This window comes from Drosophila pseudoobscura, chromosome 2 (genome assembly GCF_009870125.1).
Source record: "Drosophila pseudoobscura strain MV-25-SWS-2005 chromosome 2, UCI_Dpse_MV25, whole genome shotgun sequence".
NCBI classification, from domain to species: Eukaryota; Metazoa; Arthropoda; class Insecta; order Diptera; family Drosophilidae; genus Drosophila; species Drosophila pseudoobscura.
In genome coordinates, this window is record NC_046679.1 from 16,548,098 (window position 1) to 16,566,576 (window position 18,479).

General features: G+C 47.7%; 5 protein-coding genes across 8 annotated transcripts in view; 3 read left to right on the plus strand and 2 right to left on the minus strand.

The window, feature by feature from the left end:
- The first annotated feature begins 109 nt into the window (after positions 1-109).
- Positions 110-4,460, plus strand: Set8 (SET domain containing 8). The gene is made up of 3 exons (XM_001358920.4): positions 110-333; positions 653-1,137; positions 1,252-4,460. Exons 2-3 carry the CDS (start codon positions 846-848, stop codon positions 3,114-3,116), a joined length of 2,157 nt encoding a protein of 718 aa, XP_001358957.3. The 5' UTR covers positions 110-333; positions 653-845; the 3' UTR covers positions 3,117-4,460.
- On the minus strand, positions 4,339-10,482 carry Afti (aftiphilin). Of its 2 annotated transcripts, XM_015182000.2 has the most exons (5): positions 9,880-10,482; positions 8,539-9,809; positions 8,358-8,475; positions 7,671-8,009; positions 4,339-7,157 (listed from the first exon to the last, which is right to left on the minus strand). In XM_015182000.2, the coding sequence occupies exons 1-5, from the start codon at positions 10,058-10,060 to the stop codon at positions 5,521-5,523; spliced, it is 3,546 nt and encodes a 1,181-aa protein (XP_015037486.2). In that variant the 5' UTR covers positions 10,061-10,482; the 3' UTR covers positions 4,339-5,520. The 2 variants fall into 2 exon arrangements, with proteins under 2 accessions (XP_015037486.2, XP_001358958.3); XM_001358921.4 differs by lacking the exon at positions 7,671-8,009 and having other exon boundaries at positions 9,880-10,480.
- Positions 10,483-10,589: 107 nt separating this feature from the next.
- ATPsynE (ATP synthase, subunit E) lies at positions 10,590-11,367 on the plus strand. Of its 2 annotated transcripts, none has more exons than XM_001358922.5 (2): positions 10,590-10,736; positions 10,865-11,367. In XM_001358922.5, exon 2 carries the CDS (start codon positions 10,897-10,899, stop codon positions 11,140-11,142), a length of 246 nt encoding a protein of 81 aa, XP_001358959.1. In that variant the 5' UTR covers positions 10,590-10,736; positions 10,865-10,896; the 3' UTR covers positions 11,143-11,367. The 2 variants fall into 2 exon arrangements, with proteins under 2 accessions (XP_001358959.1, XP_015037487.1); XM_015182001.2 differs by having other exon boundaries at positions 10,659-10,793.
- A 147-nt stretch (positions 11,368-11,514) lies between these two features.
- spn-B (spindle B) lies at positions 11,515-13,060 on the plus strand. Its single transcript, XM_033376684.1, has 4 exons — positions 11,515-11,727; positions 11,791-11,952; positions 12,014-12,357; positions 12,415-13,060. Exons 1-4 carry the CDS (start codon positions 11,673-11,675, stop codon positions 12,898-12,900), a joined length of 1,047 nt encoding a protein of 348 aa, XP_033232575.1. The 5' UTR covers positions 11,515-11,672; the 3' UTR covers positions 12,901-13,060.
- Positions 13,061-13,158: 98 nt separating this feature from the next.
- The window catches only part of NK7.1 (homeobox protein NK7.1), a 41,528-nt gene continuing 36,207 nt past the window's right edge, over positions 13,159-18,479 (minus strand). For both annotated transcript variants that reach the window (XM_015182002.2, XM_001358924.4), the window contains exon 4: positions 13,159-14,571. In XM_015182002.2, coding sequence (XP_015037488.2) covers positions 13,621-14,571 — 951 coding nt within the window. In that variant the 3' untranslated portion in view covers positions 13,159-13,620. The remainder of the gene's footprint in view (positions 14,572-18,479) is intronic.

Genomic DNA, 18,479 nt, shown 5'->3' on the forward strand with positions numbered 1-18,479 from the left:
ACTCCCTCTCATATGTGTATGTATGAGTAAGTAAGGAGGCAATTTTCAAAAAATTTTTTTTATCGATTTCAAAATACAATTTTTTTTACCTCTTATCGATAAAATATATTTTAAAAATACCGGAAATATACTGACGAATTCAAGCTATACTATACATATGCAGGCCTGTTACAGACGCAAAGCAAAAAGCAAAAAAAGAACAACCAAAAAAAGTTTGCGGAAAAGTGCAACTAATAACATAATTAATTGCAGTGCAATCAATTGCAATGCTTATAAGAGAACATAAACCACATAGAATGCGCTGCTGCGTATGACGGCAGCCTTTTCAGATAGGTACGCGATCAGCAAACACCTCCAGCAGGCATTTTTATTCTTTCGCTGTGCTCCACTCCACTCTTCTCGTCTTCTTCCTCTTTCCCTCCTCGTTTCGTGAACACAGAAACAAAAGCAACAACAAAAGGCGATATTTTGTGTGGCAAAACTGTACGCGCGCGGGGTGTGAAAGAAAAAACTGCAAACATACATATATGTACATACATATGTACCTCTGCATACGATTATGAAGTGCAAATGTTTTAATGTCTCGTTTCTGCCTCTTTCTCTGTTTCTGTTTCCGTTTGTGTCTCTGCTGATGCTTCTTGGCTAATTGCAGTCGTCGTCTCTCTCCAAGTGTGTGTGCTGGCAATCCATCACATCGCTCGTGTCCAGCAGCAGCAGCAGTCGTCGTCATACGGAAAAACGCGCCAACGAACGCACCTCTTCGCCCACATCTTCGTGCGCTGCGATCACGCGCCGCCGCCACCACCCCACCATTGCCCCTTGCTGAAGCCCAGCCACGCTCATAGATGATAATGGTGCGCAGGAGAGCGCGGCCCGCCAAGGAAACTGGTGGTGGCTCCGCAGCGGCAGCTGTTGCTTCCGACGGGGCTCTGTCCATGGACACAGCCGCCGCTGTGGCCGTAGCGGGCGGCAATCATCTGCTCGATGATCAATATTTTGCCAGCCCCAAGCGGAAAGACTGCCGCCTGATGAAGGCCAGTGAAAATCTCAAAATCTCCTCGGATGTCGTGGCATTGGAGGAGGAGGCGAACAACAAAGGCGTCAAGCCAACAAAGGCGTTAACGGATCGAACGATTGGTGAGTGTTTTCCCGTAGCCCCTCCCCTCCCTCCCGCCACCAGCATTTGGTGGCGTTTTTGAGGTTAGCTTTTACTGATTTTTTTCGGTCTTGGTTTCTGTTTCTTGTCTGTAGGCGTGCCGCTGGCCACCCGCTCCCAGACACGCACCATCGAGAACTTTTTCAAAGCGAATGCTGCCGCCAAGTGCGGAATCACATTGAATACACATCATCCAGAGCCAATTAAAGAGCAAAAGACAATATCTACAACAGAGCTGCCCCTGTCCGACGAGCTGGGCGATGAGGAGTTGGAGCGGGTTGTGGGAGATCTGCTGTACGATGGCCATTCGACGGCCTCTTCCGATTCGCCTTCCTACCAGCACGAGAACGAGCACGAGGAGGTGATGCAGGACACCTTTGCTCTACGCGAGACCAGCCCCGTGCCCGTGCTGATGGCCGACTTCCAGACACACCGCTCTGGCCTGCGGGACAGCCACAGCTCATCGCACAGCAGCAGCAGCAGTGGTGGTGCCAGTGCCACCACAGACAACATCTTCCTGCAGGAGCCGGTCCTGACACTGGACATTGACCGCACGCCCACCAAAGCCTCTAGCATTAAGATCAACAAGAGCTTTGAGCTGGCCAGCGCCGTGTTCTCATCGCCGCCTTCCGTTCTGAATGCCTGCCGTTTCAATCAGATTGTCACACTCAATGGCGGCGGCCAGTGCGAACCACAGCCTGTTGTTGTAGCCCAGCCACAGCCGCAGCTACAGCTACAGCCACACCACAACGGCTTCGAATTGGACCAACATGACAGTAGTTCCTGCGACAGTGGCGTTGCCTGCAGCCTGACCATATCGGCAGAATCTCCAGCCGCTGGAGGAGGAGCTGGAGCTGCTGCACGTCGTCGCAAACCAGCCACACCCCATCGCATACTCTGCCCCTCGCCGATCAAGACATTGCCCCGCGGCGATGGGGGGGGATTGATTGTACCTGGAGCACGCAAGACTTCCGGCATCATGATGAAGGGCGATCTGTTGTCGCCCAGAAAGTCGCCACGCAAGCTGCCGACAACCACAGCGGCGGTTGCCGCCTGCAAGTCGCGACGAAGACTGAATCAGCCAAAGCCACAAGCGCCTTACCAGCCCCAACAGCCACAGCCACCGCCAGGCACACAGCCAACGAACGAGGACGTTGTCGTTATCGATGATGATGAGGATGACGATGATCAGGAGGAGGACGAGGGGGAGGAGGATGAGGACGATGTCCACGCCTTACTGAAGGCCGCCGAGGAGCTGGAGAACCTGAACAAAATACCCATAGCCAACAGCAACAAAAGCAACAATCACGTTAAAGCAATGCTCAAGCCAGCGCCAGCCAAGCCCAGGGCTGCCCTAACCAAAGGCGGGTCGAAGACCAAGACGGGGTCAAAGATCCAACCAGGACCGCTGCCCCTGGCCGCCACCAATGGCAACCGGGAGATGACCGACTTCTTTCCGGTGCGCCGCAGCGTACGCAAGACCAAAACAGCCGTCAAGGAGGAATGGCTGCGCAATCTGGAGCAGGCTGTGCTCGAGGAGCGCTCCGAGGGACTCCAGGTGCGCAACTTCATGGGCAAGGGTCGCGGCGTCGTCGCTGTGCGTCACTTTAAGCGCAACGAATTCGTTGTGGAGTATGTGGGCGATCTGATCTCGATCAGCGATGCCACCGATCGCGAACGACGCTATGCCCTGGACGAGAACGCCGGCTGCTACATGTACTATTTCAAGCACAAGAACCAGCAGTACTGCATCGATGCCACCGTGGACACTGGGAAGCTGGGACGCCTCATCAACCACTCGCGTGCCGGCAATCTAATGACCAAAGTGGTCGTGATCAAGCAGCGTCCGCATCTCGTGCTGCTGGCCAAGGACGACATTGCGCCGGGGGAGGAGCTGACCTACGACTATGGCGATCGGTCCAAGGAGTCGCTGCTGCACCATCCCTGGCTGGCCTTCTGAGGCCGGGAGTCCATGGAGAAACCCTAACCAGCAGGGATAGGGATAGGGATGGGGATGCCAACGGGAAACGGTTCGGAAATCGTTCAGCTTTAAGCGGAAACAACCACAAAATCGGTTAAAATCGGCAAAACTGGTTTTTGTTTTGTGTTTGTGTGCTTCTTTCTTAGCTTTTATATATGTATAGATATCATCATCAGATCCATTATGCCCTGAAACGAATCAGAAAAGAAACCGAAGACGAAAACTTCCATTCAAAGACTGTTCAAACCTCGAAACGAACCGAACCGACCCGGCTGGCCCTTCCCTTTGCTCCGAATTTAGTTTTTATTTGAGGAAAAGTATGAAAACTGTTAGTTCAAAATATCATAAAGGATAGCGACACCAACACCACACACACACACAAAGCACACACATATTTTCTGGATTTGTTATCCGTTTTTTTTTTTCGTCATATTGTTAGAGCCAGGCTAATAGTAAACAGAGCGAGAGAGAGAGACGAGAGACAGGCGACGGGAGACGGGAGATGATGATAATAATAATAACTAAAAGAAAATGCGCTTAAACATTAAGGCATCTAGAGACTAAGGATAACGAAATGAAAACACTGTTGAACATTTAGACGCAAGTTGGTATGAAGATTTCGAGAGGAAGATGTGCTGCATTCACATCTGTCTAGAGACCGGATCGTATGCTATTTATATAGATATTTATATTAGATACATGTGTAATTTTGAAACTATTATTATGTACTATTTACTGCCATAGTGCTATACACACAGCCTCGCCCCATGCACTCCCTCCCCCACGCCCCACACACACAGACACAGCCCCAATCTGCAGGCACATGCATCCTCCAGGAGATTAGCGGACTGCTGGACACCTAGTGATTCAATTGATTGATAATCTCTCTCCTCATCACACACACACCTAAGCAGGTTTCAATCACACACACGCACACAAACACATTATATATAGTGTAAACAAAAACCTCCTGCCCTTCCTCTTAGCAACAGAAAAAAGCAGAAATTTCCAACCAAAATGACAGAAGCTTCTCCAATAATTGTTTTTCTTCAAATAGGTTTTATTTCTTGTAATCGGCGCATATCTTTTTAATTATACAATACAATACAATGCAGTAATGCACTTTGAATAGGTTTTACTAGTTTATAGGTAATTCATTATTATTTAAATCAAAGCAGCGACCCAACATCGTATCATGTACTCTTGTTTTAGCCCTATATATTTTATTGACTTAGCAAAATAAAAACATACACACACGAAACACAATCTATTTGTAATTTACACACACTTAAGTATAATTTACATCCAAGCACAGACACACACTTAGTTCTGGTTAATAATTGTTTATAATTTCCACACACACAAACACTCTCACACACTCGACTTAAAGAAAAGCGTAACATAAAGTAAAATAAATAAAAATGGTAAAAACACTTTAACACGAGAAAAACAAACAAAAATTATATTAAAAAAACGAAAAAAACTGGAGCGGATTGGGGTTGCATCTCTGCCTTCGAATGCGCGCGTTTTCTGGAGATCATCATGGGCGAGTAGACATCTGCACACACTCTGGGAATGGAATGCACGAGATACTATATCTCTATCTGCTATCTTCTATATGCTACCTGCTACCTGCTAATATCTATTATCGTTACATTGCTAGCCTATGCCTAGGTTTTAGGTTTACTTTTTAGTTTTCTCTCATCTCTTAAGTACACGATATATTGTTTAGTGGTAGAAAAGTTCGCATCAGGCGGGTTGGTTGGGGTTTTTCCATCATTCGGACTTCTTGGAGTATTCTGTTGGATTGGGAGGGAAGTCGCAAAGGGAAGTTTTCTTTTCTCTGGAATGCTCTGCGGAAGTCTGTTCCTGGCTCTGGAGGGGTCCTGGCTTGACAAAAATCGTATAAAATCGCTAGTTTTTACATCTAATTTTTTTTCACTTTAAAAATATCTAAATTTCAATTAGTTTGGACTCAAAAATATTGCACAAGAACGATCTGGGGGGACAGAAACAGAACTGGAGTTGGGTTTCCTCGATCTTCTGGGGGGAACTGAGTGAGAGTGGTGCCTGTTCCTAGAACGCCTAACAACAACATCAACAACAATAACTTCAACGACAACATTAAACACTTTTTTCTGCTGCTAATTTCTTTCGCAATCTTCCAATTGCAGTTTGCAGATATTCTATATACGACGTTACGGTATGGTACGGTGTATGGTAATTATCAGACGGATTCATAATACTGACTATCTCCACGGGCCATCCGCAGGCATCTCTACGTGAGGATGCTGGCCTCTCCGGCCGAGGGACGCGGTCTCAATGACTGTTGCTGCTGCTTCTGTTGGGGATTCAGATGATGTTTCCCTCCGCGCAGCATTTGTCATTTCTTGCCACCGAAACTGGGCTTCGGCAGCGATCCCATAAAGGCCCCCGCATTTGTGGGCAAGGCCGGGGCCACAAAGCTCAGATCGGGTATGACGGATATGAGCGGTGCCACCTTGGCATTGCCTATCTGGAATTGCTGCCGCTGATGGTGCTGCTGATAGGTGGCTCCGGCTGCCAACGAGCCCGCGCCCGTTGTCGAGGGCGCCGTGGAGAAGTCGTGCATTATGTGGATCTGCTGCGGCGTGGCTGGCACATTGTTGTTGTTGTTGTTATTGTTATTGTGGTTGGTTGAGGCACTGCCGCTGTGCTGATATTTGGGCACCAGATTGCTGTGGGCATGCGTCTGCTTCTGGTGCTGATAGAGACTGAGTGGATTGTTGTAGAAATTGGCGCTCTGCCAGGCCCCGGAATTAAACTGTGGAGCCGATGGTCGGGCCGCCAGCGGAGTGCTGCTCACAAAATCGGACCAATCATCCTCCTTCGGCCCAGGCCCAGACCCAGTCCCAGAGGGGGGCTTCTTTAAGCTGTTGATATTGTTATTATTGCCAAAAGACTGTTGCTGCTGTGGATGCTGCTGCTGCTGCTGCTGGGGCACAGGCACCGACACAAAGTCCGACCACTCATCATCCTCCTGTTGCTGCTGGTTCTGCTGCTGTTGCTGGGGCGGCTGCTTGGCAACCGTTGCACTTATCGTCGGGGGCTTGGACTGTGCCGAGAACAGATCTTCAATGCGGGCCATTTCCTCAGCATTGATGCTGGACAGAGCATTGTCGCCCCACTCTATGGTGGTTTTGGCCAGGGGAATGGCCTGTGGCAGCAATATGGCCGGGCAGAGTATCATTTGTTCGCCAAATGTGGGCGTCCCGTTCCTTGGCGGCTGTAGCGAGGCTTGCGTTCTCGCTGGCATCGACTGGAAGTCACTGAAATCATCATCCTCCGCCATTGGGTTCACTGTCGTCGGAAGCTCAAAGCTGCTCGTTCCGTTGCTGCTGGGCAATCTGCTGGGCGAGTCCAGGCCAAATGGCGGCGGTTTGTACTCCACATCGCGGTACTCCTTCTTGACCACCGTCTCATCAATGATGATGCCAGTGGCTGCGATCTCGTAGTCGAAATCAATGGGCGCTAGCGTTGTGGTCCTTGCCACAGCCGTATCTGATTTCGAGGGTGTGTAAATATGGGTCTCCTTCAGTGGCATCGCAAAGCCAGTGGGAGTACTGGTGGTGCTGCTTCCTTTGAGCTCCTCTGGCGCCACTGCTGGAGCTGAAACTGGAGGTGGAGATGGCGTTGAGGTTGCTCTCAAATCAAACTGCTGCTGGTGTGATTGCTGTTGCAGCTGCTGCTTCTGCTGTTGCTGATGCAGCTGCTCACTGCCGTTGAGGTTGTGGCCATAGCCGTTTGCTGATAGAGCAGTCGATAGCGTCGCTGCTGCTGCAGCAGCAACTGCTGCTGGTGGCGCTGCTGTGGACTCAAGGCGGTCGCTATTAATGTCTGGGTTAACGTTGCCCTGGTCAAAGCTGGTGGTTTCGGTGCTGCTGGCGACGACACACTTTTCCCCATTAGACGGGCCAGTCCGCGCTTCAGTTTGGCCCGTTTGTGCTGCTGCGGTGGCTGTAGCTGTTGTTGCCTCCAGTCCTAGGAAAGAGGAAAAGCAAGCATTAGTGGTGTTAGTCCTGGGCAGATCGTATGAATATGAGAGAGAGTTTGAGGCACTGCAAGCTCAGCAAGAGATATATCAACAGCATTATCCCATAAATTCTAGCTAAATAAATGGGGGGGAGATATTTTTCTGGGTTGGAACAACTACTTGTGCTTCGAGATAGCTCGGAGGTTGCGGTTAGAGCCCTGCATGAACAGGCTTGGGCCCGAAAATTTCGGTTTAGTGATTCGGGGCATGAGTATAGCTATGATTCTATAAACACTGTGGATTCATGCAGGGCTCTGGTTTAGATGATGCTTTTTTGTGCCAAAGAAAGAAAAGTAACAAGAACGGGGAAACCAGATGTGGGGATTCAGAATCATTTTGGAATAGGGAATAGAGTAGAGAGAAGAGAAGAGAGCAAAAACAAAAAGCAAAACGGAAAACACTACAACAGACACACACGCAAACAAACAAACACACGCACAGAACGCCCAAACGAAACTTACTAAAATCCAGCAAGAAGGCATCGTGATCAGTGAGTAGATTTATTGTGTTTGTTGTTGCATGATTGTTGTTATCATTATCGTTATTGAGGAGTGTGGTTAATGATGAAGAATGGTGCATATCATTGTGTGGTTTGTTAGAGGGGGAATCCATCATCAGATTGTCATCCGTTTGGGGTCGGGCAGCAGCGGCAGCAGCAGCAGCGGCAGCATTACCATTTTCATTTAGTTCGTGGTTATTGGTGTGGAGGTTAGAGGTAACAAGAGGATTTATTTTATCAGCCAGCATCATCGTTAGTTCTTGGTCTAGTTCTTCCAATTGTAAGGTCTGTACATGTGTATCTAGATACAATTTATCATCGTTTGGGATACGAGTAAATGTTCATCAATTCAGTATTGAGAGTGGACAAAACTGTGGGCTGTGGGGTGTGTGGTGTAGGGTGTGGGGTGTGGGGTGTCGGTGTGGGAGGGAGAAACAAACGAAAAACCGTAACAAAAGGAGCGCAGGCCAATCCGGAAAAGCGGGGAAAACGGAACGGCAACGGAAAGCATTTTGTAAGAGAAATTAGCGAGCGATAGGCGGGTGGAAAAACTTGTGTAGCGGTTAATTTGCGTTTAAACTAAGTGGTGTATAATCTGTATATAGCATATAACATATAAGATGGGGACTATCTGGGATGCAGCACTTACCCACTGACTGCTGGCTGTTCAGGGGCGTGGCCTCCAGCGGCTTGAGCGGCTTCAGAGGATCGAAGCTCAGATTGGCAGCGAAGCGCGGCATGGAAGCATTCCACTTGTCCCCAAAGAGCTGGAATAAACATAAATCGCATTAGCATTGAGCCCAACCCTTACTGGTGGTGAATTGTCCTACTATATTTCTTGAATCGATGCCCAGGGACCGCACTAGGGAGTGCCTCATCTCCGAGCTGGTCCACTGATAGTCCAGGGCCTGCGCCTGCTCGATGGCACCAAAATTGAAGGTCTGACACTGGGCCAGGGGCCGCCGTTTGGCCTCATTCGCGGCACTGCTCTCCTGGGACAGGGGAAACATTAGCTCTAGGACTGGCTTGATGCGCTCATCAATGCTCAGGTGGACTGCTGCAGGCGGTGGTGGCGGAGGCACGGCTACGGCTATGGGTATGGGTGCTGTGAGGGGCTCTGAGAAGTCACCAAAGTCATCGTCATCGTCGGCATCACCTTCTGGGGGAGTGGCAAACTCTTGAAAATCATCGAAGCCATCATCTTCAGCAGTTGCTGGAGGAGCAGCCTGCAGGGAATCTTTTCTCTGCTGAACTGGCGGTGGCATAGCTTCCACTGTTGGCGTGGGCACAGCTGAAAAATCAGCAAAGTCGCCAAAGTCATCAAATTCGTCCTCTTCATTAACTACCGGATTCGTTTGTGGCTGCTCTTGGATGACATCCTTCCGAACAAACGACTGTGCTGTCGCCTCTTTAAAGCTATCAGCAAAATTAAATAAATCTGCATCCGCTGCTGGCTTTTCCAACTGGGAGAAGGAGGACTGGGACTGGGACTGGGACTGGGTCTGGGTGGAGGTCAGTGTGGCTGTGGCTGGGGGTGTAGCCAGCACTTCAATGGCAAAGAAATCTTCGGCTCCCTCGCGTATAAATAGTTCTTTGGGTTTCTTTGGCGAACACTCCTCATCGCTGTCATCGGACACATCCTCCAGCGTGACTTGATGGCTGAGGACAGGTGCAATTGCAGGTGCTTTGGTTGTGGTTGTGGTTGTCGTCGTAGTCGTTGGTGGTGGCGGCATCTCCTCGTCGGCATCTGCAACGGGCGACAGTGTGGACGAGGCCGAGACACTTTCCGTGGAATACAGACTCAGGCTGTCCAACTTAAGGGACGGCACGTTGTCATTTATATTGGCTTCCTCTTCCTCCTCTTCTTCGACTTCCTCAAACTCATCAGCCAGGGGCGGGGGCGTTTCCTGATAACCGTCGTACCCCTCAAGCGATTGCGACTGTTTCACTTGGTAATTGAAAGCCTCCACAGTTTGCTTAATGGCGTCTACAGATGGTTTGCTAATCTCACAATTCTCAATCAGTTCCAGATCGGGCGGCCGTTCACTGTACGCTGATATGGCTACGGATTGGGGTTGGGGTTCTGGCTGTGACTGTGCTTCTACAAGTGGAGCATACAAATTAGAAAAGACTTTCAGAACTAATAAAAACCCAGTTGGCTGCTAAATTACCTTTTGCATTGAGCCCCGCTTCGAGCCCCGTTGAGCGGCTGGTGACTAAGCGAAAGTCATCGTCGGGGTATTCGTCACCGTCGTCCAAGTTGATCGTCGACTGCAGCCCGGAGTCGTCGTCGTCCTCGCCAAAATCGATCGGAGGCGGCGTGCTGCACAGCAGGGGCGGCACGTTTACCATTTTGCAGCTGTCGTCGTGGTTGGATCCTCGGACCGGACTTCCTGCTTGAAAAAGTCTGCTAATTTGGCTTAAAGCAGCGAGCGGGCGGAACGGGGAATATGTGTATGACGTTTTCGACTGGGCCCCGTTTATCAAGATGTGTGTGTGTGTGTTTGCCAGATGTGTATGTGTGCTGCCACTCAAGGTCTGTGTTGGAATTTTCTTGTTTGCATTTAACACGCGTCAATTTTGATGCACCCTTAATTTCTATGCACTGCTGCCTGGCAATTAATTACAGAATCGAATAGTTTGTGATTGCACCTGCTCTTTTAGCTGCAATTCGCCATGTTTTCAATAAAACAACACTTTTTTTTTCTTCCAGGTTTTGAGTTCTGCCTTTGACATTCGCATCGCGATGCAAGGTATATTTAGTGTTGCAACTATGATAACATATGTAGGCGTTGAAACATATTTCACTTGACAGCTTTTTACCTTTCTAAACGCAATCAAATTTATACATTTAACCAGGTCGTACTTTTACTATATATCTAAAATATAGAATATTCTATTATTTCGCGAAACAATAACATTGCGGCAACTCTGCGCAACTACCGATAGAAATATCGATAGCGCACTTGCCATTCTGACAGCTGTTTTAAGGTTATATTTTGCTACTGTGCAATCGCATCGATTTGTGGTAATTGCGCTTATTTAATAGATTATTTGGATAAAAAAACCAGCCGCAAGTGAAACGGCGATTGAAACGCCGTCTCTGAGGAACCTTTGAAATAGTGTACGTAACTGATGTGTCCTCTTTTCTTGCAGTTTTCGGTCGGACCATTACATAACTACTAGCCATGTCTCAGCCTCCAGTCCGTGTCTCGCCGCTGATCAAGCTCGGCAGATGGTCCCTGCTGCTCGTGGGCATTGCCTACGGTGCCGCCCACCAGAGCCGCCTGTCCAAGAAGGAGGAGAAGGTCCGCGAGATCGAGGCACAGCAGAAGGTGGTCCGCGATGCAAAGTTGGCTGAGGAGAAGAAGCGCAACGCCGAAGCCGAGGCCCGGGCACTGGCCGAGCTCTCCAAGCCCACACCCAAGCATTAGAGCCCGCAAATAGTTTGTTAAGTTAGAAACCACTCCAACCACAACAACACCAACAACAGCAACTGCAGTCAAACATACAAATTTCATGAACAGGAGCAGGGGCAGCGGCAGCAGCAGGTCGCAGCAACGATCGTGACCAACTATCGGCTGCAACTATCGATCGTTCTTGTGTGTTTTTCTCTGTGCAAAAAATTTACGCAATTAAATGAATGATTGGAAAACAAACCATTTTGCAAGTGATTTTTGGTGTTTTTATGATTGACAGTCATAAGTTTCGGTAAAAACCATAATGAAGCATTGCCCGGGTCACTTTTGCTATGTTTGGCCTACTTCCAAAGACAGCTGATTTCCCGATGAAAGCCGGCAGTCTCGAATCGTGGGGTCGGCAATGATTTAGGTTTGCTTGATCAATAAATTATTCGCTGCCAAGGAGATAATTCCGCAGGTGTTGAAACGAGACACCTTCCGTGTCGGGCCGCACGCAAAGCAGCACCAGGCATGCCATCACACTCGCTCCGGGCTCCGCAGCGATGACAAACTTTTTGGATCAATTGCCTAAGCATATTAGGGAAATTGCGGAGAGCGGTAAGAATGGGGAACTTTGTTGAAGTGTCATCTAATGCGCCTTTAATGCAATTCCCACTTCAGTCAATGTTCTCACGCCAGAGGCCGTGCTGACGACGCCCAGGATCAAGTTTCTGGACACCCGCACCAAATCACTTTACACGCTGGTGCGTAAGTGCACGCCGGACGACGTCCGCGTGCTGAAGGATGCGGCTGCCAAGTGGCTAGCGGAGACCCCGCTGTCAGGTAAGGGATAACCATTCTCGAGAGTGAAACTGACCTGCACTTGAACTGATTTCCCCCCCAGCCGATTCCCTGTTCAAACCACTGGCCAATGTCAAATGGTCACGCGTATCTTTTGGCTGCTCTGCCCTGGATCGCTGTACGGGCGGAGGCGTGGTCACGCGGGGAATAACCGAAATCTGCGGGGCCGCCGGAGTGGGCAAGACACAACTGCTACTGCAGCTCGCTCTATGTGTCCAGCTGCCAGTGAAACTTGGGGGCCTGGGCAGGGGAGTGGCCTATATATGCACAGAGGATGCCTTTCCGGCGCGCCGCCTGCTGGAGATGAGCAAGGCCTTAGAGTCGCGCTACCCCCAGGAGCAACTGAACTTTCTGGGAAACATTTTCGTCGAACATCAGTACGAGAGCGTGAGTAAGAGAAAACCACTTAAAGAACCCAGTTTATCCTATTCAAATCCACTTCAGCAACCCCTTATCAACTGTGTGAGCAATCGTTTGCCGCGTCTGCTGCAGCAGCACAGCATTGGACTGATCATCATCGACTCCGTGGCTGCCATCTTCCGGCTCTATACGGACTTTCTGGAGCGTGCCCGGCAAATGCGCCGCCTGGCCGATGCCCTGATCAGCTATGCGGACAAGTACAACTGTGCCGTGGTGTGCGTCAATCAAGTGGCGTCCAGTGGCAGTGGCTTGGCGACCGGGCCGCTGCAGGATGAAGTGCCCTGCCTGGGCCTGCAATGGGCGCATCTGGGACGCACTCGCATGCGCATTTCGCGGGTGCCCAAGCAGCACCGGGTCAAGGATCAACTGCTCACAGTACGAAAGCTGGAGGTTGTGTACTCTCCCGAGACGCCCAACAGCTTTGCCGAATTCCTGATCACCTCGGAGGGTGTGGTGGATGTGCCGGCAGAACTCCCCGCCCGACCACCGGCCAAAATGCGACGCCTGTGATTCATTGAATTTATTTTTTATATTCTTTTTAATTTGTTGAATTTAAAATGTGTAACGGCGGCGATTTGTTCTCTTTTGCCTTATTTAGTTTTTTTCGGGCTTTTTGTTTTGTTGTTTTGTACAAACACTCAATAAATATGTTTCATTCAATTGCAATTTACAGGGTAGCATAGCGTACACATACAATAGCCTTAGACCTACATTTATATAGTTCATAGTTCAAGTAGTAAAATCAATTTTGCAATTTGTAATTGTTGCTATGCCTCCGGGCAACGCGTATCTTCTGTTCCCTATCCTTTATCCTTTATTCTTTATCTTCTATCCTCTATCCTCTCGCCATCGTATACATTATCACATGAAATTTTCGAAAGTTCAAATTACATTTACGTAGTGGCTGCAGTGGCTCTCCATTTAAACATTTACATAAATGCGTTTCTAATGGCAACATTTACAAGGCCCAGTCCTAGTCCTAGGCTAAATCGCTTAAGCATACAATAAATTAAATACAAATACACACGCCTAGGGGTGAACAGAGTTACAATCGTACGTGTTAAGTAAATTATATTTATAGTTACAATTACAATTACAATTATATTTAAAGATGTATGGGTAGGGGTGTGTCTGGTGTGTTTGGTGTGTTTTTTGTGTGTGGGTGTGAGCAATATTCGACTTTTTGGCACAGGTTAATTTGACTGTTTCCGGAGTGACTGATCCCCCAGCTTAGATCTCGCGCATCGACGACACATCCTGATCCTGGGAGTCGTGTGCCTCTGTGGAGTCGCCATGCTCGGTGGACGTCTCCTCATCGTCCTCAGACTCGCTTTCCTGCTTCACCAGCTTCTCCTTGGCCTCGGCCTCGGCCTGCTTCATCTGTTTGCTGGCCAAAGACAGGGCTATGGATATCTTGGAGGCGGCCAGGCTGCTCTCGAAGTCCATTTCGGTCAGGAGCGCCGTAGGCGCAGCATTCTGTGGCGGTGGACTGCAGCCGTTCTGCTGAGCGGCAGCAGCGGCTGCCTTGGCGGCCACAGCAGCACGCTGCAGGCTCAACTGGAGCTCGCGATGCTGCGGCGACTCTTCCAGCTTGATGTCCAGCTTCTCAGTCTGCTCTAAGGGGGCGGCCGGCTCCACGGTCAGCGCTATGGCATGCTGGTGCAGGCGCTGATGCATCAACTTGGACTCTCCCACATTGTTGTTGTTGTTGGATGGGTGATGACGCTTCTCGCCGGCTTTGGTGGCAGCCATTTCCACTTTCTCGTTCTCGCTGCGATTTGAGGCACTTCCGCCATTCGAATTTGATGTTCTTGCTGCCTTTTCCAGCAACGCATTTAATTGTTTCTTAACTTTTGATGTTGTCTGTTTGTTTGGCAACTTGCCTTCATTGTTAACGCTATTGTTGTTGGCCAAAGAGACCGAATTGTTGTTGTTATTGTTGTTGTTGTTGCTGCCGCGAATTTTCTCTCCTTGGGCATTTGTAGACTTTTTGATGGCCGTTGCGCCTGCACTCTCCACAGCAGCGGCACTGCCACCGGTTGTTGTTGGTGGCGTAGGCTGCTGCTCGATTCCTACGCCCGATTTATTGGCATTTGTGGATTTGTGCTCGGCAGCCTCATTATTGGTGACATTATCCTGCTTTTTCCACTTTGTGCGACGATTCTGGAACCAGATTTTAACCTGTAAAGAGAGGGAAAAAGGGGATTAAAATGTAATTTAAATGCTTAAAAATGATTTACAAATATGTACTTCTGTGAAAGGAAGAGTGTAAAAAGAATATAAAACAGTATACTTTATGCCATAGAATTAACTCATCCCCCCATTTAAATACCGGCAGCATCTATAATTCACTTAATCCTTTCATAAAATATACCATTTTAGTCGCTGATTCGCTGAAAAGGGGCTCCATCTGTGCGGATTGTGGCCTGTGTGCAAGACAATGAAACAGCGTTTGCAACATGCCACCCGGCAAACGGTTTGCGCCGCCATAATTATGCATGTTTATGCCCCATTTGGCCTTATTAGTGGGGCGTACAACAAATAATTAGAAAATTGTGTATCCTGCTCTCGCACAACACTTCCGCCCCCCGTCACTCAGTCACGCAGCAGTCAGCGAGTCTCCTCTCAAACTCAAAACAAGCAGAAATGATGAAATGATGGGCGCCTGTCAAAAGCCAAACACCAGCCACCAGTCCATGCCGTGTGGCAGCACCACTCCACCCACCCGCTCCACCAGCAGGCCGCACCAGTCAGTGGCGCAACATAAAACATTTGCCTCTCATCTTCGTTTTCATTTCCATTTCATCCAAAAACGAGAAAGTGTGGATGTTTATGGGGCCGGAGATTGTGATACCCTTCGAGATGTATTCTGCTATAAAAGATACTATATAATACAGATAGCAAGAGGATCTGATCAGATTTGTTTGAATTTTTTTAGTTTGAAAGCAATAATGTTTAATAAGCAAAGTATTTGAAACGTTAAAAATTTTAGAAAACTTCAGCTTTGGCTCACATTATATCCTCAGTTATAAACTTTGTATCGACACAAAATAAATACCATATGAGAGATCATACAAGTCTTTTATCAATTCATTAATTTTGTTGGATATTGGCTCAGCGATTGCCGAGGGAAAATAGTGAAGGCCTACAACCCAATTTTTATCTTCAGAAAATTTTCTTCTATTCAGAAAAATTCAGATATTCTTATAGATACATGAAGTAGTGGAAGATACATGATTTAGTAGTCATGCGATCTTATGTGTACTCCCTTGGGTGGCAGCTAATTTTGATCCACTATATTTTTCCGTATAACCCAAAGCGTCGCATCCATCTGTTCAAAATCCCAATACCCTTTTCAAGTGTATAATGATGGCCTAGCTGAATAAATGAAAAATCTATTTAAATCGCGCACATAATTAGTATTTCAGCGGCATGTCCGCACACACTGACACACTGATACACACACAGGCACACACTCCTCCAAAGATAGAGATGCTGCCATATGACATGCATGCTCATTTCCCCGGAATAGCGTAAAAATTATGAAATTAACATGAAAACGGCACTCAATAACCCTCCAACACCCGCTCACCCCCCAAATCAGCAATCAATTTTCAAAAGGAAATGCTCAAGTACGCACACACACATTCAAATCGTAAATTTTCAGTTGGAAAATCAATTAATTGATTGCCAAATATTTTCTAATTTATCCACACACACACGCACACACGGATACACGGACACATGCACACAGAATGGAAAACGTTATGTAGTCGACGAGGGATTGATGCATACGAAAATTGTTTATTTTATGGATGAAGATGGATTATGAGAGGGTAGAGTACTCTACCCCACTACCTGAAAACTGCCCGACCACTGGCCGACTGGCTGGCTAGTTTCCTCATAATTATTTTTGGCCTTATACCATCGGCAATTACTCATCCCGCGCGTCCACAGGAACAGCCTCGAAACATCAACCCCAACCCCAAACCCAGTCCCAATTAAGTGCGTTCATAAACAATAAAGCATTTCCTATGTTTACCTTATGAACACTCTTAATGGCCCATCGAAAGTAGATTCTTCCCTTTATTCCGATTCATTTTTCCTCTTCCTTTTACTTGAATGGGTTTGTTTTTATGGCCATTCGGATGCGGGCACTTTTCGTGTGGCCCGCGGTGCGCAAATCACCCTCCTCTGATCATCATCATCAACATCTCCATATGCACCTCACCGCACATAGATATATTTAATTTTTGAATATTGTAGCCAGTACTTGAAGCTCAATTATGTATGTTGCAGGTAGAATAGACCTTTTCCGAGGCCTTAAACAATACAATTATTAAGACGAGTACACGATTTTTTCAGGGTGACTTCTGAAAGTGGCTCCAGGCCGCTGACTGGCCTTTACTTTAGTCTTTACTTTACATTGTCTTTGATACTATCCTGCACTTAGGCCCCAAGTACATACAAAAAGCCGAGGGGAGGGTACTCTCTAGTCGTATTAGCCTTCCCAGATAGCTTCAGGTGCGCCCTAGCCCAAATTGGAGCCATTCGGTGCATGATGATCTAATTGATTCGTGAATTTTCGTATTATTAATGCTAACGAATCGGCGCTCGTTTAGGTAAATATTGCATAAATCTTCATTAATAAATTCTGTTTGTCGAATTTCTCTAGCAGAACAGAACACTTAACTTGTTCCGCTTTTCTGTGGGGTTTGGGTTGGGTTGGGCTGGGATAGATTTCCTATCATAAATAAGCTTCATTGTTTGTGATGTTGTGATCCAAACACTAAACCTCATTAAGCTTCAAATGTTGGAAAAATGTCTAAAAATAAAGGGAAACGTGTCGTGTCCCCCGTTCCCCAGTTCTTCCCCAGGCTCGCTTATGATTTATTGACATTTAAATGGGAGAGTGTACATATCTGTGTGCGAGTAAAAGATGACAGAAACAGAGCGCATAAATAGCCCGAAAGGCAAACAAAAGCTACTACATACCCCTACATACATAGTACATATATGCCAGCCCATTCCTCTGCATTCCCCCAACTTAAATAGGTTTATGACAGAAGCGTTTCAGCTACTTTGTTTGCCCCGTACACGCATTTCAATCAACGCCATCAGATCAGAGAGCAGTGCGAGAGGATCCTTAAATAGTCGGTTGTCTAGTCTGGTCGGGTCTTCTGCAATTTTCATTAGCACATAACCCATGCTGTTAGGCGTTACCCCTTCCCCCTGCGACCGCCCCCTTTGCTCGCTGTCTCTATATGCTGCGTGTGCGCTTGGTATAATTAATTTTCACATTTTCCGCGCACTTTTTCTAAAATAAACGCAGGGCCCCAGAAGATGATGATGCTCTGGCCTGGCCTGGCCTGGCCAACAATGAGCAGCCAAATTACATCCATCCAGAGAGAGAGAGAGGACTTTAAAGGGGAGCCCTGATACTTTGTAATGGCGGCGGCTGCTGTACATAATTCTCTGGGGGTGCCAAGAAAAATTCAACATTCACTTCGTTTCCTCTTCACAAATAATGTTTTTAATGTGTAATTTAGCATATTTTTGTTTGTTTGTTTGTTTGTTTATGGGTGTTGAAAAAATTATGATAATTGCTATCGTTCACGAGGAATGCGGTACGAAATAGCAGGGAACACCTATTAGAAGAAATTATAGCTCATTCGAGCCGGACATCTCACGTGTAGTGGCTTATGATTCCGCTTCCTCTCTTTATTATGTAATCATTGTGCACCGCATTAATTCTGCAATTCTGGCTAAATCCATTTTGCAGCAAACTCTGCCGATTCCTGATGTGTAATGAGACGCTTTGCTCACTGCAAACATTCGCATTGCAATGGCATTCGCAATTAATAACGTAATCACTGCATTGCCTCTGTCATTCTGGATTATGTTCGCCATCGAACACACAGGCATACACTATTTGCACACATATACGAAACATACCAAAAGGACCTCGAACCGGAAAGCTTCGGCTCAATGCGGTGTGAAATGCACAGTTGGATTATTTGATTGCCACCGCGAAGAGGTGATGCCATTAAGAGGCAATCACTAACGCGGAGGTAGTCAATCGGAATACA

Coding starts and splice junctions, on each gene's coding strand:
- Set8 (XM_001358920.4), top strand. CDS start 846: ATGATAATGGTGCGCAGGAGAGCGCGGCCCGCCAAGGAAACTGGTGGT. Junction 1,138..1,251: donor GTTAACGGATCGAACGATTG/GTGAGTGTTTTC, acceptor TCTTGTCTGTAG/GCGTGCCGCTGGCCACCCGC.
- ATPsynE (XM_001358922.5), top strand. CDS start 10,897: ATGTCTCAGCCTCCAGTCCGTGTCTCGCCGCTGATCAAGCTCGGCAGA.
- Afti (XM_015182000.2), bottom strand. CDS start 10,060: ATGGTAAACGTGCCGCCCCTGCTGTGCAGCACGCCGCCTCCGATCGAT. Junction 8,476..8,538: donor GCATCGATTCAAGAAATATA/GTAGGACAATTC, acceptor TGTTTATTCCAG/CTCTTTGGGGACAAGTGGAA. Junction 8,010..8,357: donor GAACAGCCAGCAGTCAGTGG/GTAAGTGCTGCA, acceptor AATTGTATCTAG/ATACACATGTACAGACCTTA.
- spn-B (XM_033376684.1), top strand. CDS start 11,673: ATGACAAACTTTTTGGATCAATTGCCTAAGCATATTAGGGAAATTGCG. Junction 11,953..12,013: donor AGCGGAGACCCCGCTGTCAG/GTAAGGGATAAC, acceptor TTTCCCCCCCAG/CCGATTCCCTGTTCAAACCA. Junction 12,358..12,414: donor TCGAACATCAGTACGAGAGC/GTGAGTAAGAGA, acceptor AATCCACTTCAG/CAACCCCTTATCAACTGTGT.